Here is a 17322-nt window from a genome sequence, read left to right on the forward strand (position 1 = left end):
TTTATGCATTAGGGTCCCTTTGTCCACATAGCCAGTATTTGTGCAGCTGTCCTCAGCAAGTTTATGTCGTTCTTCTCTGGAGTCTATCAGGTAAGCAGAAGTGCATGGAGATCCTGCAATGTATTTTTGGCATCTCCATTCATAAAATGCTGAATGCTCATTTATTATCAGGGGGCAGTACAGGGTTTTTTACTACACATTATTTTTGAGGACAGTGCTGATTTATCATCCAGGGCATTTATATAACCATGAATTATTGCCACCTTCCCCGACCTGTACCCTCAACTGTGTCTGCTTCCCTTTGTTTGTATGCCTCTGTGTCAGTAGAGCCCATATTGTTATACAGACATCCTCACAGTGGGTTGTGCCGTAGGGGTTGGATGCTGTTTTGGAACCCCTCTTGGAGGTAAAGTGCATGGTGCAAAAAGGCATTTGCTAGCTTTTTCTTAATCTTAATCAGCATTTCAATCAACTTTCTGAATAGTTTTACCATGCTATTGACTATATATGGCAGTGTTAATTTTTTGGTCTTGGCAGACTAGATCTACTACAATGCTGCTGCTATTGATTATTGCTGCAGAGCAAGTGTGGACTTGCAACTGTTAATAGATACACAGACACTTTGCTGTAAGCATGTAAGATATGTTGCTGCTGCATAAATAGACATACGGAAATCCCATAGCAGATCTAGGCAGGTGGAGCTGGGGAAGGTGGAGGGTTTCAGAGGAACTCTAAGGCCGGTTTCACACTGCACGCGTTAGCAGGGCGTAAGCAGCGCATATTTTTTTCGGCGGCCATGTTAACAGATTAGAGCATTCACAACGCGCGCAGAGGCAAATTTATATAATAACAAATTTCACCATGAAATCATGTAGTGAAGTGTCCCGTGTGTTTCACGATCACCATATGACATCCAGCGCTGTGAAAAAATAAAATAAAATACACGAAAACACAACACTGCCAGAAGTTTTTGCACAAACTTCAAAAGCCTGTTTAAATTATTAAAACTAGAAGCATATCTTAACTTTAATGTTACATTTATCATGTGAACTACTAAACATGTTATATGCATGTGTGTATGAGACAGAGGAGAACACGGTCGCATTTGCAGCAGATATGCACTGCTTGCGCGTGCGGTGTGAGGCCGGCGTAATAGCACGCTGCAAGACTAGCTTACAGCAAACAATGAACCGGTTGAGCAAGCTCATTGGCTGAACTGGTGCAAACTCATTGGCTGAAATGATGACTGAACTAGATATGTATGTTTGTTTACCAGTAAAATGTCAAAACAGTATGATTCTAAGTTTGGGGTCAGGGAGTTTTTGGCAGAGGCTATTTACACTAAGTGCAAATACGGATAGATTCTATCTACACTTAGCGCAAATAATGATAGATGCGATTAACTCTAAGGGCAAACCCTCTTTTGGTGTAAAAAAAAATATCTCAGAATTTACTAAAGACACACAGTGAAATATTTGTGCTGAAAAGATGTGGAGAGGGTTATTTTTGCAGCTGACCTTATTGCATATGCATTTGTTGGAGTTTAAATTTACGAAAAATTTATGGGAGGAGAGTATTTAAATGAATCATGCGAGGTGATTTACTAAGGTGTGTGTGAGTCAATTTACTGGTGTTTGCGCCATTATTTACTGCCCCAAAAAAAAGCAGATGAAGAAGTATACGAAATTAAAACTTTTATTCAGAAAGGATGCGTTAAATTGATCAAAAGTGACAATAAAGACTTTTATATTAGTACAAAATATATTAAATAAATATTAAATATTTTAAATAAATGCTGTTCTTTTGAACTTTCTATTTATCAAAGAATCCTGAAAAATATGAATAAAAAAATATTACATAAGCACTAAATCACAAAAAATTGTGATCATTGGCATAAAATTTTTTGAAATCCCTGCTGTAGATGACTGTAACCCATTTTGTTTGTCCAGGTGTTTTGTTTAGCATTGAAGTTACATCAACCTATTTTGCTGTGAGAAACTACTGGAGGGGCTATTTTGCTGCCACATTCAGTGCTTTTATTTTCAGAGTCCTGTCTGTGTTCAACAAGGATGCAGGTGGGATACTAAATAATATTCTTGAATAGTCTTAGCAGCGTTGAGATGATCATATGTCAGACAAAATGACGTTTCTCTTCCATTTATATTGTTTCAGTCACCATCACTGCTCTCTTTCGCACCAACTTCCGCATGGATTTTCCTTTTGACCTGCAGGAGCTCCCAGCGTTCGCCATTATTGGGTGAGAGCGCTGGGTGAAAGCGTGCCGTTCGTGGTGAGGGCACAATTCTGAAGCTGTGTGTGTGTGTGTGTGTGTGTGTGTGTGTTGTGTGTGTGTGTGTGTGTGTGTGTGTGTGTGTGTGTGTGTGTGTGTGTGTGTGTGTGTGTGTGTGTGTGTGTGTGTGTGTGTGTGTGTGTGTGTGTGTGTGTGTGTGTGTGTGTGTGTGACTGTAACCCTTGACACACTTGTAGACCTGAGCACACAGCACTTTAACTTCTGTATTATTGTCAGCTGACCATGTGACCAGATGTTGGTATTATATTTGACTTGTTGAAACATCATCTTTTGCTAAAACTTTCTGATGATGTTATTCCATTATACTCTATTATGTTCCATGATAATTGTGTTCATATGGATCAGAAACAATTCAGCCACCCTTTCAATGTATCTGTTTATTTTATTATGTTGTCTTATTATAAAACTGAAAAAAATCTTGTATTTGGATCTCTAGAATGATGTGATAGTGTTTGTCTTTGTTACTTTTTTTACCCACAGGATTTCTTGTGGGTTTCTGGGAGCTTTTTTTGTTTACCTGAACCGTCAAGTTATCCTGTTCATGAGAAGACCTAACATTCTCACACGATTCCTAACAAAACAGTAAGAGAAAAAAAATCACCAAATGACAACCAACAATATTAGCTTTAGTATTAACTTCTTTAACATTATTATAGGAGTTTACAGTACTAGCTTAAGGGTTCATCTGCTGTAAGAACAATTTTTAAAATGAGTCCAAAATACTTGGAATATGTGTCATATTTTCTCTCTCAGCCGGCTGATTTTCCCTGCTGTTGTGACATTAGTGATTACGACACTGACATTCCCTCCAGGCTTTGGGCAGTTCATGGCTGGAGAGGTCAGATTAGAAACATTTGTTAACAATTAACAGTACAGTTTTGTTCATTCTTATAACTGGGACCATCCTGTAATGCTGTGGTTCTCAACCAGGGGCCGAAGCCCACTAGGGGGCCTCAGCAAACTTCCAAAATGGCCTTAAGATGATTTAAAATAAGGCAAAACGAGCATAAAATAAGCTCCAACATATAAAAATCAAGATATTTCATATTTTAATTCACCCCCTCAACAACTGTTTTTTGTCTTTGAAGAGCATCTCATTTACACATGTAACCCGGTTTCCTCAGAGAGAAACAAGACGCTGCATCATGGTGTTGACGCAATGGGAACGCTCCTGCATGAGCTGGTATCAGAGCCTGTCCACAAGGCTGTGTTTAGGAACAGATGCTTGTTGAGTGAAGATTGGACTTTGGTCAACCCTGACTCGGGAGGACTCGGGATCCTGGGGTTGAATCCATATCCAAACTGTAGAACCTGATTAAAGTGTGCGGAGAGGGCCAGCCTGCTGCAGCACAAACATCCTATAAAGGTGCCAGAGCTTTGGAAGATGCTACACTCCTAGTGGAGTGGGCCCTGACCCCTAGAGGTGAAGCCATTTTGTGCGCCTCATAGGAGAGGGTGATAGCATCTGAAATTCAATGCAACATATGCTACTTGGTGACCGCATTTCCTCTTTTGCAACCATCAAAGCATACCAGAACCAGGGGTGCAAAATAATTGGTGCAAAATCCCCTGGTGCAAAGTCTAAGCAGGAGGAGGCTACTAAAAAAAGGGCCTGGAGGTCTTCTACTCTCTTGAGTGATGTTAATGCTAATAATAGAGCCAATTTGAGAGTCAGCATTTTTTCTGAGATCGACTCCAAAGGGTTTCCATTAAGGCTCCTGGGACCAATGCTAGGTCCCAGGAGGGAACTTGCGGTCACCAGATAGGCCTCAACCGTCTGGCACAAAACCGAGACACCCCGTCCAAAGACCCATGGCTAACGGAAATAGCAGCTACATATACCTTTAAGGTTGCTGGAGCCAATCCTGCTGCTGAGAGATGCTCTTGAAGTAACTCCAGCACAAAAGTGTTCCTACTGCGTCAACGCCATTGAGGCTGTATCGAGTTCCACTTGAAAGGGAACCAGGATTCCCATGGGCATGAGTATACATTATACCAAGGTCTAAAATATTTTGTCAGGTATCAATTTTGAATCCTTATTAATTTTTTTTTTTTTTTATAAAAAATCCTTATCCTTAATCCTTAATCTGGCACAATTGGGGAAAAATCATGGAAATTAATTGGTTAAATGAGTGGGGACCACTTATCTATATAAATGACTGGATTGCTCATCGCGTTCTAAACTGCCATCCGGCAGAGAAGCCACCAGAAGTGCTGGAGCGGCCATCTTACTATTCCCTACCTGCAGAGAGCATCATTGACGTACAGCCAAAACATTGAGCTAAAATCACACGATTTGCAGCGTCTCAATCTCACAGGATTAGCTTTACGATATATGTATGTAAATGAATCGTTATTTCAGAAGTTATCTGTAATGTTTATGGTCTTTTCGGAGAGGATGAGTTATATATTGAAATCGTTAATGTGGGTGTGTCTACTGCACACTGCCGACACACGTAACGTAACTGAACTAAGGTAAACAACCATATTTCTTTATGTATGCAATTATGGAGGAAATGTTAAACATTAACGTATATCTGTCTTTAGCTGCAGAAATTGATTTGAATAGCTAATTAACACAAGCCTCTATATTGCACTATATGTATTACAATTCAAAGTTTGAAATCATCATCTCGGAAATAAAGTAGTCAGCGTTATGATGTGTGTATTTTATTTCCTGATTGAGCAACGTCTATTTCAGACTCTTAAAGACAGCACAAATTTGCGCTGTTTTACAGTTTCCATTTGAGTATAAGTGTTATGTATGCCATGTTGTTGAATTAAATTTTTATTTAATCATCGTTTACATAATTAACTGCTTCAAAATGCATGCTGATAACGAAATCATTGTTGAAACATTTGCAGTTAGCCTACTGTATGAATAAAGACAAAACTACAGCACAACATAAATGCATAAACGCAACAGTACAATGCGTTTTCAGGTTACAAGGCATAAATATTTATTCTGATTTCAAATTGTGTGATTTGACAGTTGTAATACATACGCTGAAGTGTCTCGTCCGCCCGTCGAGCTGATGTTTACTACTGTAATGAATATGAACGTAACTTTTTAATCAGCTGGGGAAAGTCCTGACTATAAACGAATAACTATTTACATGTTTAGGACGTTTGTGTTGTAAGAATATACAGGGAGATTTTAGATTTTAAAACGGTGTCTCCTTAGGCAATGTTTTCTCAGTAAAATCATATAATGTCCTATTCATTCAATAGAACGCGTGAGCTGACTAGGGAACACCAACATGGCGGCGCGGCGGCTTCACTTTTTATGACGTCATGAGCTACATTTGCAGTTGCTTTATATCTGTCCAGTCATTTATATAGATCAGTGGTGGGGACCCTAAAGAACATTTAAAGAGTGTCCACCAATTAGAATAAGGCCCAATCCCATTTCTACCCCTTAGCCCTTCTCTTCCCTTCTCTTCTCGGTGTCTCGATTCTCTTTTGGTTGGAGTGGTAGGGGTAAGGGGAAGGGTCAGGTAGCCCTTCAAACGAAGATTTTTCAGGACCACACTTCAAACGAAGGGGTATGAGGAGTTTCCCTCCACTGACTCTGGTTGCCAGTTTCTCCATAGCTTGCTAAACGCACTATTTGATTGATTTGAACACATATTAATAATAGTTTAAAAAATATAGATCTGGTCATCCTTCAGAACGCAGTCGATATTTACATCACATATCGTCTGTAAACTCTTGCGTTACCAAGGCAATGACTGACTTGACGTATTCCATATGAACATTATTGCAGTACCACAGTAGATAACGAAAACATATCCGTACCGGCCGGCTCGGATCAGCACGGAATGGAACGGTTAATAAACAAAGAGAACAGTTTGACCCGATGGAAAAGCGGCTTCACCAGGCTTGTATCATTCTGTATCATCTTAGGAAACTCTGGCTCATACGTTTTTGAACTGAAAATGAGCACCGTTTTATTAAGTCCAAATACAGCGCAAAAATCTGTTGGGAGTGAGTAATTTGTTAAACGTGCCTGATTTCTGTTATATATAGCCTACACACTTCATTTTGCTGTTTATTCTGGTTAAATGTCACAGGACACTAATAAAATAAACGGAGTATGATGACGTGTAATGGTATAGTAGTAGTGTCCCATTTCTTAGGGGAATATTTTCACCCCTACGCCTTGGCACTCTGTTTCAAGGGGCAAGGGGAACGCTTAGGGGTAGGGGAAGGCGAAGGGGTATAAAATAGAATTGGGATTGGGCCTAAGTTTCTAAAAAATAAACTTTTCCATTACAGCAGATATTGTTGTGGAGAATGGTGGGCCTTGGAGTCACAAAGGTTGAGAACCACTGCGAATAGTGTCATAGTTTGGTTGGAGTTCTGAAATATGTTATTTGATTTGGTTTTAATGTGAATGTGTTGATATTATTCCACAGCTGATGCCCAGGGAGTGCATTAACTCTCTGTTTGATAACTTCACCTGGACTAAAATATGGGGTTCCACTCTCCCGCCTGGTCTCGGTCGCTCTGCTGTGTGGTTTCACCCTGACGTCAACATCTTTGTCATTCTTATTGTCTTCTTTATCATGAAGGTTGGTCCTTTTAAGTCTCTTGTTCACATTGTCCTTCATCAATCATCTGCTATTTTCCTTCACTGTCACAAGGTCCTTCTGTTCTCTTTAACTATGTGTGTTTTTTACACTTTATCTTTGTCTAGGATAAAGCGCCACAGCCACCCAAAAAGCTTTAAGTAAAGTAATGATTGCACTTTATTTTACAGTATGTGCACTTTCAATGTGCCTACAGTGTACTCCACAAAAGTACTGAGTAGTGTAAGGCAACTACATGGGGTAGGTTTAGGGGTAGGTTCAACATTAGTACCTAGTTATTATCATTACCACAATAAGTACATAGGACGTTCATGCAAAACGGGACTGTAAAATGTGCTACCAAAGTAATTTTCACTTTAAAACACTAGGAAAGTACCATGTACTGACATTGGCTTTAGTTATCATGTCAGTAGCCAGTAGATGGCTTCAACAAAACCTGCTTTTATTCAGGACAGTCATTATCTCTGTCAGGTTTGAAGCTGCTTAAGCAATCATTCTTTTCTTGGGTTAGGCTCGTACAGGTTGTGCTTGTGCTGACAGCGATTTTAGAATTAAGGCAATTGTGTGAAAACATTATTATTCATCTCACAGTTCTGGATGTCTGCAGTTTCCACCACGATGCCCATCCCGTCTGGAGCTTTCATGCCTGTCTTTGTATTGGGTAGGTCTTGGGTATTATTCATTTATGACTGCCATTTGTGGATTCATTCTGATTTATTTAAGGATCACTTGAACATACTTTAGGGTCTAAAAAAGAACATGCTGATCTCTACTGAATTTAAACTTGAAATAAAAAATAATGTTTTAAAACAAATATAGATTTTGACAAAAATGTATAAGAAATAAGTTTTTTTCATCATCAGGCAAAGGGCTACATTTACATACACTATATTGTCAAAAGTATTGGAACACCCCTCCAAATCATTGATTTCAGGTGTTCCAATCACTTCCATGACCAAAGGTGTATAAAATCAAGCACCTAGGCATGCAGACTTCTTCTACAAACATTTGTGAAAGAACGGGTCACTCTCAGGGGCTCAATTAATTCAAGCGTGGTATCGTGATGGGCTTCTACCTGTGCAAAAGTCCATTTGTGAAATTTCCTCACTACTAAATATTCCACGGTCAACTGCTAGTGGTATTATAACAAAGTGGAAGCAACTGGGAACAACAGCAAATCAGCCACGAAGTGGTAGGCCACGGAAAATCACAGAACGGGGTCAGCACATGCTGAGGCGCACCGTGCACAGAAGTCACTAAATTTCTGCAGAGTCAATAGCTACAGACCTCCAAACTTCATGTGGCCTGATTAGCCAGATTAGCTCAGGAACATTGCTTAAAGAGCTTCATGGTATGGGTTTCCATGGCCGAGCAGCTGCATCCAAGCCTTACATTACCAAGTGCAATGTAAAGCATCAGATGCAGTGGTGTAAAGCACACCGCCACTGGACTCTAGAGCAGTGGAGACGTGTTCTCTGGAGTTTTTCAGGGGTTGGGCTTGGCCCCTTAGTTCCAGTGAAAGGAACTCTTAATGCTTCAGCATATCAAGACGTTTTGGACAATTTCATGCTCCAAACTTTGTGGGAACAGTTTGGGAATGGCCCCTTCCTGTTCCAACCTGACTGCGCACCAGTGCACAAAGCAAGGTCTATAAAGACATGGATGAGTGAGTTTGGTGTGGAGGAACTTGACTGGCCTGCACAGTCCTGACCTCAACCCAACAGAACACATTTGGGATGAATTAGAGCGGAGACTGCGAGCCAGGCCTTCTCGTCCAACATCAGTGCCTGACCTCACAATTGCGCTTCTAGAAGAATGGTCAAAATTCCCATAAAAACACTCCTAAACCGTGTGGAAAGCCTTCCCAGAAGAGTTGAAGCTGTTAAAGCGGCAAAGGGTGGGTCAACTCCATATTAAACCATACAGATTAAGAATGTGATGTCATTAAAGTTCACGTGCCTGTAAAGGCAGGTGTCCCAAATCTTTTGCCAATATAGTATGAATGTTGATTAATGTACCTCGTCTTACACTCTAAAAAATGCTGGGTTAAAAATAACCCAAGTTGGGTTGAATATGGACTAACCCAGCAATTGGGTTGTTTTGACCCAGCGGTTGGGTTAAATGTTTGCTTAAAACAACCCAATTGCTGGGTTAAAACAACCCAATCGTTGGGTTAAAACAACCCAATTGCTGGGTTAGTCCATTTTCAACCCAACTTGGGTTATTTTTAACTCAGCATTTTTTAGAGTGTATTTTAATATAAATAAACAAATGAGAGACTGCAACATTTCAAGGTCACTTATCAAATAATCAGGGTTTTTTTTTCAAACTTCTCTCAAATTGATATGCTGATAATATAAGTTGTAATACAAAAATATTTTACATACTAGTAGTAGACTTTTGGATCACACTGTAAATATGTAAATTAACTTTACACTTATGAAACTTAGCCAACTACATTTTGTTTTGTTTTATTTTATCAATAATACACTGGGCTCATATATTCTCTGACGTTCCTCTTACAGGTGCTGCATTTGGTCGTTTAGTGGGTGAGATCATGGCAACTCTCTTTCCTCACGGTATCCTGTTTGATGGAATACTGTACCGCATCATCCCTGGAGGGTACGCTGTCATTGGTCAGTCATCCTTTCCTCCTCTTCCGATCCACCACTATTACCTACTGTTTGCTCATACTGTGTTGATGATGTCAGTCCTGTTCCTGTCCCATCTTCTCTTAGTCTCTGATCTTCCACTGCATGTGTCCATACTCTCCCCGTTCATTATGTCACTCCTGTCATGACCCTGTCTTATAGCACTCCATTTTTCTGTCCTGTTACTCTATCTGTCTATTCTTTTCTTTTACCGTGAAGGTGCAGCGGCGCTGACGGGAGCCGTCACTCACACCGTTTCCACAGCAGTGATCTGCTTCGAGCTGACCGGTCAGATCTCTCACATCCTTCCCATGATGGTCGCCGTCATATTGGCCAACATGGTAGCTCAAGGTCTGCAACCGTCACTGTACGACTCCATCATCCAGGTCAAGAAGCTGCCCTATCTCCCCGAACTGGGCTTTGGTCACATAAGGTGTGCAGACAATGCAAACTGCATCGTTGTGGCTCCACGTATGTGACAAACAAACTTGGCTCACAGCGCAGCCAGGTTCCCTCACCCTCGTGTGCTGACAGCACCTCAAAGTCCTTGTGATTCATTAGCAGCGGGAGCTATTAGTAAATACACTTGTCAACAAGGGGCGGCAACATGAAGCCTTGGCACCCTTCCAGCTAACACTGAGCCGCTCTACACTCATTAGATTTGGGCTATTCATACCTCTTTATCAAGGATGTGCTCTGCGTCTTAATCCACCTTTTTGTAGTCTAGAGCAGTGGTTCTGCTTCAGGACCTAGAGTTTACATAGTAGTGACCCACACAAAAATGTCCTTAAAATCAAATTTGAAGACAATTAACATTAATATGAATTGCATAGACAATATACACATACACAACTAATACATACTAATACCCAAATTACATTTTTAATATTGGCCAATATGGTACATATATATTGTGCAATCTTTAGAATACCGACAACAAACAGAAATTGAATGTACCACTCTATAATCTAACAAACTCTGGACCTAATATTGTATTAGTAATATGCTGATTAAAACTTAATACAACTATTTATTTGGTATACTAACTACGCAGCTTTGTATGGCGAATAGCATATGGCGAATAGCATTTATTGTTTGGATTAAGCTTCACTGTCACCCCCCTTTTTGAGAATAGACGTGAAAATGCACTATCCAACCTTAAATGGTTGTAACTCAAGAATGCTTTGGAATATAAACCTAGTTTGGTCTGTTTGGTTTGTTTTAAAGAAGACACTCAGAAGTGCTGAAGTGAAAGCACTTCAAAAAAATGAAAGTATGAAAAAGTTATGGAAATTAAAATTTACTGTAAATCAAATGTACTGTACTAAATATTTTTTATTGTATATAAAATATATATTTGACAAATAATTTTTACACTCAAATTACTATAAAATCAAAGCCATATGTCTATCCAAGCTGTGTTTCAAATTTAGTTCCCATGATTTTGTTTAGGCGTTGTACCAAAAACAGCCACCGGGTGTAACACATATTCCATTGATTTTTTTTTTAATGTTATCCTGTAAACAAAAAAATACATTTATGTCCAAATATCACTTCTATCAAAAAACGGTCACAAAATATGGAACCTGGAGACCTTTCCGACAATATACGTTTTGTCAAGATAAGAAAAGATCTGATTTTGATGATAAAGTAGTTCAAATAAATATTGTAATATGAAACCTGACGACGGCCACTAGGGGAGGAGCCCACGAAAGGAATTTAGAGTACCGTTTCCATAGTATCGCAACGTCTAATTTCAAAACGGCTTTCACAGGGTGAATTTTGAGTTCGTAAGCTTTCGAATTATATCAATTTATGATGCTTACTAAAATATGTGATATGAAAAAAGGCGATTAAAGTAGTGGGGCAGTGACAGTTAAAGGTGCAGCATGTAAGAATGACAGCTAGTGTTTGAAATGGGTACTGCTGTCCAGAGCCATTGAAAAACAGAGTTACGACACTCCCATAGACTTCCATAGGAACTTAGGAATGCGGAAGTAAAGTGTGTCATGGAGCGACCAATAGTTCCAAACAACCAATAGTTCCAGCATTGAACCCCATTCATTTCAGTGTATTTCAAGCACACTCACTGGCAAATTGATGAAATTACTGCATATTTTGAGATTTTATGGCATTAGTTGACCTCTCAGGAATATTAATAGAAGTGGTATTTTAACAAGCGCGTTATGGTTAATGTTTATTGTTATAATAGATCGTTAGACTCTAACTGGAGTTAGATAACGTGAGCAGCACTGCAACAGCTACTATATCCAGATGCTATTGGTCATATTTCAACAGTTTTTAGTCTCTTTGAGATCTTTCTGTCGAAAGCGTTTCTATGAAGTCAAGGAATAACATATAACGCCTATGAATAATGAATATGAATAATGCCTGGATAAAAAGAGTTTAATTAAATTGGTTGCCCTGTTTTTTTTAAACACTATTTAAAACTTCTATCTTGGGTTAAATTCTGTATATGCTAGAATCGTTAATTTATATTCACCTGGTGTGAATGCTTATGTGAGTATAATAAAATAACATTCGGACGTTAACGACATTTAAATTATAAAAGAAATTAGGCCTACCACTAACCAGTAGATGGCGGAAGAGGAACACTTATTGGCTCATTAGCCATTTTTTCTCTCTTTTTTTTTATTAATTTTTATAGATCATCAAATCACTATTATAACATTAAAATATCTATTTTTTTTACTTTATTTGTACTGAAGTGTTAAATATATAGGCTAATTGTAGGGAAAACCACAAAGTCTCATGAAAAAAAACTTCTGACTAAACGTAAACTTGCACTAAAATTAATTCAGCGTTTTGAGACAGTATAAATATTATACAGTATAAGTATTGTTTTAATCGATATGGATTCTCATTCCTGGTAAATTAAACATATGACTGGTCATTATTTTCAACAGAAATGCCGTGATAGGCTACAACACTCATCGCAAGTGATAATGGAAGGCAAGGAATGAGTTGATTTATACACATTTTCATACTCCAGTTCATAGAGATTTTAGATGGATGCCGAGGCTTTTTAGGTCGGGTAGAATCTGCGATCTCTGACCCAGTTTGTTTAAAGGCAGAAATACTCTGTGTTTTCCGCCAACTGGCAGCCTGTGGTGTCGAAATACTATTGGGTAAATTGGCAACGTGCGTTGTCAACAAAAACAGGCATTCCGACATTTCAAACTAAAATAACTGTCTGTAGCATTGTTTTTCGGAGAAACGTGAACACAGCATGTTTCCCAAATATCGGCAAACATATTATGGTATTTTTATGCTTTAGTACAGTCAAAAACGTACATACAGCACCTTTAAGGGGTTAAGCATAGTTTTTCTTGTTGTCAGAAAAGACCTGTGATCCAACAGAGAACCGCTGATTTAGAGTTATTAACCTTTTGAAACCATGTCACCCTGTGGTCTTACGTTCAGTTTCTGTTTTCCAGCCAATATAATATCTTTGTGGAGGACATCATGGTGAGGAAAGTGAAGTTTTTATGTTCCCATTCTACATACAGAGAAGTATTGCATTTGTTGGACTCAACTTCTCTAAAAACCTTCCCGCTGGTTGACTCAAAAGGTAAAATCACGCAGCCTGATCTAGACAATTTCCTGACTCTAATTGAACCTCTCATTATGACATTTTTCTAGCTGCAAGCAGTATACTTAGGTGAGCTATGTATTTCTATTTTGTTCCACTCAAAGAGTCTCAAGCTCTGTTCAGAAAACTATTAAGCTATCAACCTCATGGTGTTAGCTTAGCAACATGAAGTTGCTGCTTTGTACAATTTCAAATAAGGCCTTTCTCGAAAGTATAGTTTTTGGAACAGAGCCCTAGTGTCTGAAATCATTTTAATGCTCATATGTAACTGGATTCTGAACTCACTTCACCTTCAACAGAATCTATGATTCTATTGGGCAGCATTGAGAGGTCTGAGCTTCTCGCTCTCTGTGATTGGTGGCTGTCAGCAGAGAGGCGGATCCTAATGCAAGGACAAAGCTCGCAAGGTCAGGTGCCTTGTGCCAAAATCAGCTGGGAATCCTTTGCCTTTGTTGATGAGGAGGAAGAAGAGGAGAATGAAGATGATAAGGTATCTGCAAAGAGAGGATCCTATCTATCTGTCTATCCATCCATTATTAAAAAATATAATAAGAAGAATTAAGAAATATTTTTTCCTGAAATTTAGCTTTTGGATGCCTTTTCAAAATGACAGTCTGTACTTATTGTTCTGTGTGAATGTTTAGACGATACCAGTTCAAGAGGAAAGAAATGGCCCTCTGCCTCCCCCCAAACCTTCAGAACCATCCACCAATCACACGTCTCCCGGTGAGAAACTCTTCAGCGAACATAACCAATCCTTTTTAAAAACCTAAATAAACCTCAGGCAAGCACTTCTATTGAACAAGAGTCTTGAGGCAATATAAGTGATACTCATCCTCTAATCCACCTTCCGTCTTTTTCGTTTTTTCCTTCTCTCCTACTCTTCTTGCCTAGATAAGGGCCCTTCCCAGTCTTTCGGGAGAATTTTACGTAACTTCTTTTCGTCCTCTTCAGAAAGACACACAGAAGGTCAGCCACAGGTACATTGTTTGTGTTTATAGGTCCCTTATGAAAACCTGTGTGTGTTCGTGCGTGCGTGCGTGTGTGTGTTCCATCAAGTGAATTGGAGGGCACAAAAGGAATTATTGTCAGCATGCATGAAATTTTAATAAAAAGGTCGATAAAATGAGAAGAGCAAATATATTGCTAATGGTCTGCATTAATATTCATCAGAGTTTTTCAAGGACATGTGCGGTTAAAGGGAACAGTCTTTCATAGAATGTGTCAATATGCAAATGCTCATTCTAAAATATGAATGAGTTGGAATACTTGGAACAAATGCACCATGTCATATATTATTGAATTATCTTGCCATTTTTTCAACCTAGGAGCCTTATCCTCCACCTTTAACCGACACAATGACACCAGAACAGGTATTATCAATAACACAATTCAATAAAAAAAATCCTATTAGACATTTGAGCTTGAAGGGAAATTATATTAATATAGGATCTGCATATTGTTGGTTATTTTAATTCCAATGTAGATTTAAAAAAAATGCTAATGAGTTGCTAAAATAAAATAAAGCATAGTGGAGTTGAAAACTGGTTCTGTCTGGTTCACATAGATCAAAGCCTGGGAGGAGACCGAGATGGACAAACCTCTGGATATCGATCAGATCAGAATAGATCCCTCCCCTTTCCAGCTGGTGGAGAGAACATCACTACATAAGGTGAGAGATGTACCAAGTCAAGTCACTTATTTATACGCTTTATACAATATAGATTGTGTCACAGTAATAAACGGAAAGGAAAATAACGTTGCAAACAAATCCAGTTTCAGCTATGAAGGAGCCATACAGAAGACATTAGTTCCATTATTCAGCTCAAGTCTTCAGTGTTGATTCAGATCAGTTCAATAACTGTGTCAATGTTACAAAGTTCATCAATTATGAAACAAGATAAATTAAGCTATAAGCAGATCTACAGAAGACTATAGTGATGAATTCATGATCTATCTGAACCATATTGGTTTTATGTCCGATAATAGATTTTTAAAAATGTATAGATATCGGCTGATATTGTATATACTGTATACACTCACCTAAAGGATTATTAGGAACACCTGTTCAATTTCTCATTAATGCAATTATCTAATCAACCAATCACATAGCAGTTGCTTCAATGCATTTAGGGGTGTGGTCCTGGTAAAGACAATCTCCTGAACTCCAAACTTAATGTCAGAATGGGAAAGAAAGGTGATTTAAGCAATTTTGAGCATGATATGGTTGTTGGTGCCACACGGACCGGTCTGAGTATTTCACAATCTGCTCAGTTACTGGGATTTTCACGCACAACCATTTCTAGGGTTTACAAAGAATGGTGTGAAAAGGGAAAAACATTCAGTATGCGGCATTCCTGTGGGCGAAAATGCCTTGTTGATGCTAGAGGTCAGAGGAGAATGGGACGACTGATTCAAGCTGATAGAAGGGCAACTTTGACTGAAATAACCACTCGTTACAACCGAGGTATGCAGCAAAGCATTTGTGAAGCCACAACACGCACAACCTTGAGGCGGATGGGCTACAACAGCAGAAGACCCCACCGGGTACCACTCATCTCCACTACAAATAGGAAAAAGAGGCTACAGTTTGCACGAGCTCACCAAAATTGGACAGTTGAAGACTGGAAAAATGTTGCCTGGTCTTATGAGTCTTGATTTCTGTTGAGACATTCAGATGGTAGAGTCAGAATTTGGCGTAAACAGAATGAGAACATGGAACCATCATGCCTTGTTACCACTGTGCAGGCTGGTGGTGGTGGTGGTGTAATGGTGTGGGGGATGTTTTCTTGGCACACTTTAGGCCCCTTAGTGCCAATTGGGCATCGTTGCCACGGCCTACCTGAGCATTGTTTCTGACCATGTCATCCCTTTATGACCACCATGTACTCATCCTCTGATGGCTACTTCCAGCAGGATAATGCACCATGTCACAAAGCTCGAATCATTTCAAATTGGTTTCTTGAACATGACAATGAGTTCACTGTACTAAAATGGCCCCCACAGTCACCAGATCTCAACCCAATAGAGCATCTTTGGGATGTGGTGGAACGGGAGCTTCGTGCCCTGGATATGCATCCCACAAATCTCCATCAACTGCAAGAAAAGAATGCTTTCAGCACCTTGTTGAATCAATGCCACGTAGAATTAAGGCAGTTCTGAAGGCAAAAGGGGGTCAAACACAGTATTAGAATGGTGTTCCTAATAATCCTTTAGGTGTGTGTACAGTAATTTTGAATGCTGTTTTCCACTATTTTTAAATTTAGATTACATTTGCCGTCTTCTAACTCTCAAAGTCAATCTTTAAAAACATACATTTTATAACATTGTTAAATGTAATCTAGCAAATCTCAAAATTAATACCAATTTTCATACTGTTTTCATTAACTTTAGTTTTTGATGTTATTTTTAATTCATTTTGACAAAATAGTATGTGTATGTATATATATATATATATATATATATATATATATATATATATATATATATATATATATATATATATATATATATATATATATATATATATATATATATATATATATATATATATATATATATATATATATATATATAGTTTATTATTATTTTTTTAAAATAATTATATAATTTTAAATTACATTAAATTAATATAATGACTTAATATTTTAAATAATTATCTGCTTATCTTTATTTAATTCTGGGAACCTCAGTGACCTAAAATATTTACTTGAAGAACCCTCTGTCCTGAAAAAAACAGATTTTACGTTAAGATAATTCAATAACACATTCGCATGTTCATGTTTCTCTGATGTTCGTTAATGGCCACATGGCATTTTATTTTTTATAATGAGGCATTGATTTTATTTTTTACATTTTTATGACATCATTAGCTTTTCATCAACCCACAAACCTTAGCTGTGGAAACCGTGGCGTAAATGTCACATCTATTTTTTGATACCTTTAAAATCCTGAATTATCTAGAATAGAACATTCAGGATTTTGAAGGTCAATAAAATCTTCACCTTTTTTTTCACCAGACTCATACCCTGTTCTCTTTACTGGGCCTCAGTCATGCCTATGTAACCAATACTGGAAAACTGGTGGGAGTGGTGGCGCTGAAAGAGGTAGTATCTTGTTCATCTGTTGTCATTGCTAGTTATTTGTCTTTTTCTT

At 38.4% G+C, this 17322-nt stretch overlaps 2 protein-coding genes across 5 annotated transcripts in view; both read left to right on the top strand.

Annotated features, from left to right (window-relative positions):
- Positions 1-17322, top strand: part of LOC307133598 (craniofacial development protein 2-like) — a 1416430-nt gene that overhangs the window by 1028183 nt on the left and 370925 nt on the right. The window lies entirely within an intron of this gene.
- The window catches only part of clcn1a (chloride channel, voltage-sensitive 1a), a 37955-nt gene that overhangs the window by 17691 nt on the left and 2942 nt on the right, over positions 1-17322 (top strand). For 2 of the 4 annotated variants that reach the window (XR_013817522.1, XR_013817523.1), the window contains exons 6-22: positions 13-90; positions 328-406; positions 1950-2075; positions 2173-2257; positions 2792-2893; positions 3065-3149; positions 6730-6885; positions 7495-7564; positions 9429-9539; positions 9774-9987; positions 13013-13146; positions 13467-13657; positions 13812-13893; positions 14062-14136; positions 14496-14540; positions 14735-14839; positions 17187-17273. Coding sequence is in view for 2 of the 4 variants with exons in the window: in XM_079829651.1 (XP_079685777.1) it covers positions 13-90; positions 328-406; positions 1950-2075; positions 2173-2257; positions 2792-2893; positions 3065-3149; positions 6730-6885; positions 7495-7564; positions 9429-9539; positions 9774-9987; positions 13013-13146; positions 13467-13657; positions 13812-13893; positions 14062-14147; positions 14496-14540; positions 14735-14839; positions 17187-17273 (1836 nt within the window). In the remaining 2 variants the exon portion in view is untranslated. Of the gene's footprint in view, positions 1-12; positions 91-327; positions 407-1949; positions 2076-2172; positions 2258-2791; positions 2894-3064; positions 3150-6729; positions 6886-7494; positions 7565-9428; positions 9540-9773; positions 9988-13012; positions 13147-13466; positions 13658-13811; positions 13894-14061; positions 14148-14495; positions 14541-14734; positions 14840-17186; positions 17274-17322 lie in introns of all 4 variants that reach the window. The other 2 variants (XM_079829651.1, XM_079829650.1) reach the window with 1 other exon arrangement.

Source organism: Gobio gobio (assembly GCF_949357685.1).
Source record: "Gobio gobio genome assembly, chromosome: 11".
Taxonomy (NCBI): Eukaryota; Metazoa; Chordata; class Actinopteri; order Cypriniformes; family Gobionidae; genus Gobio; species Gobio gobio.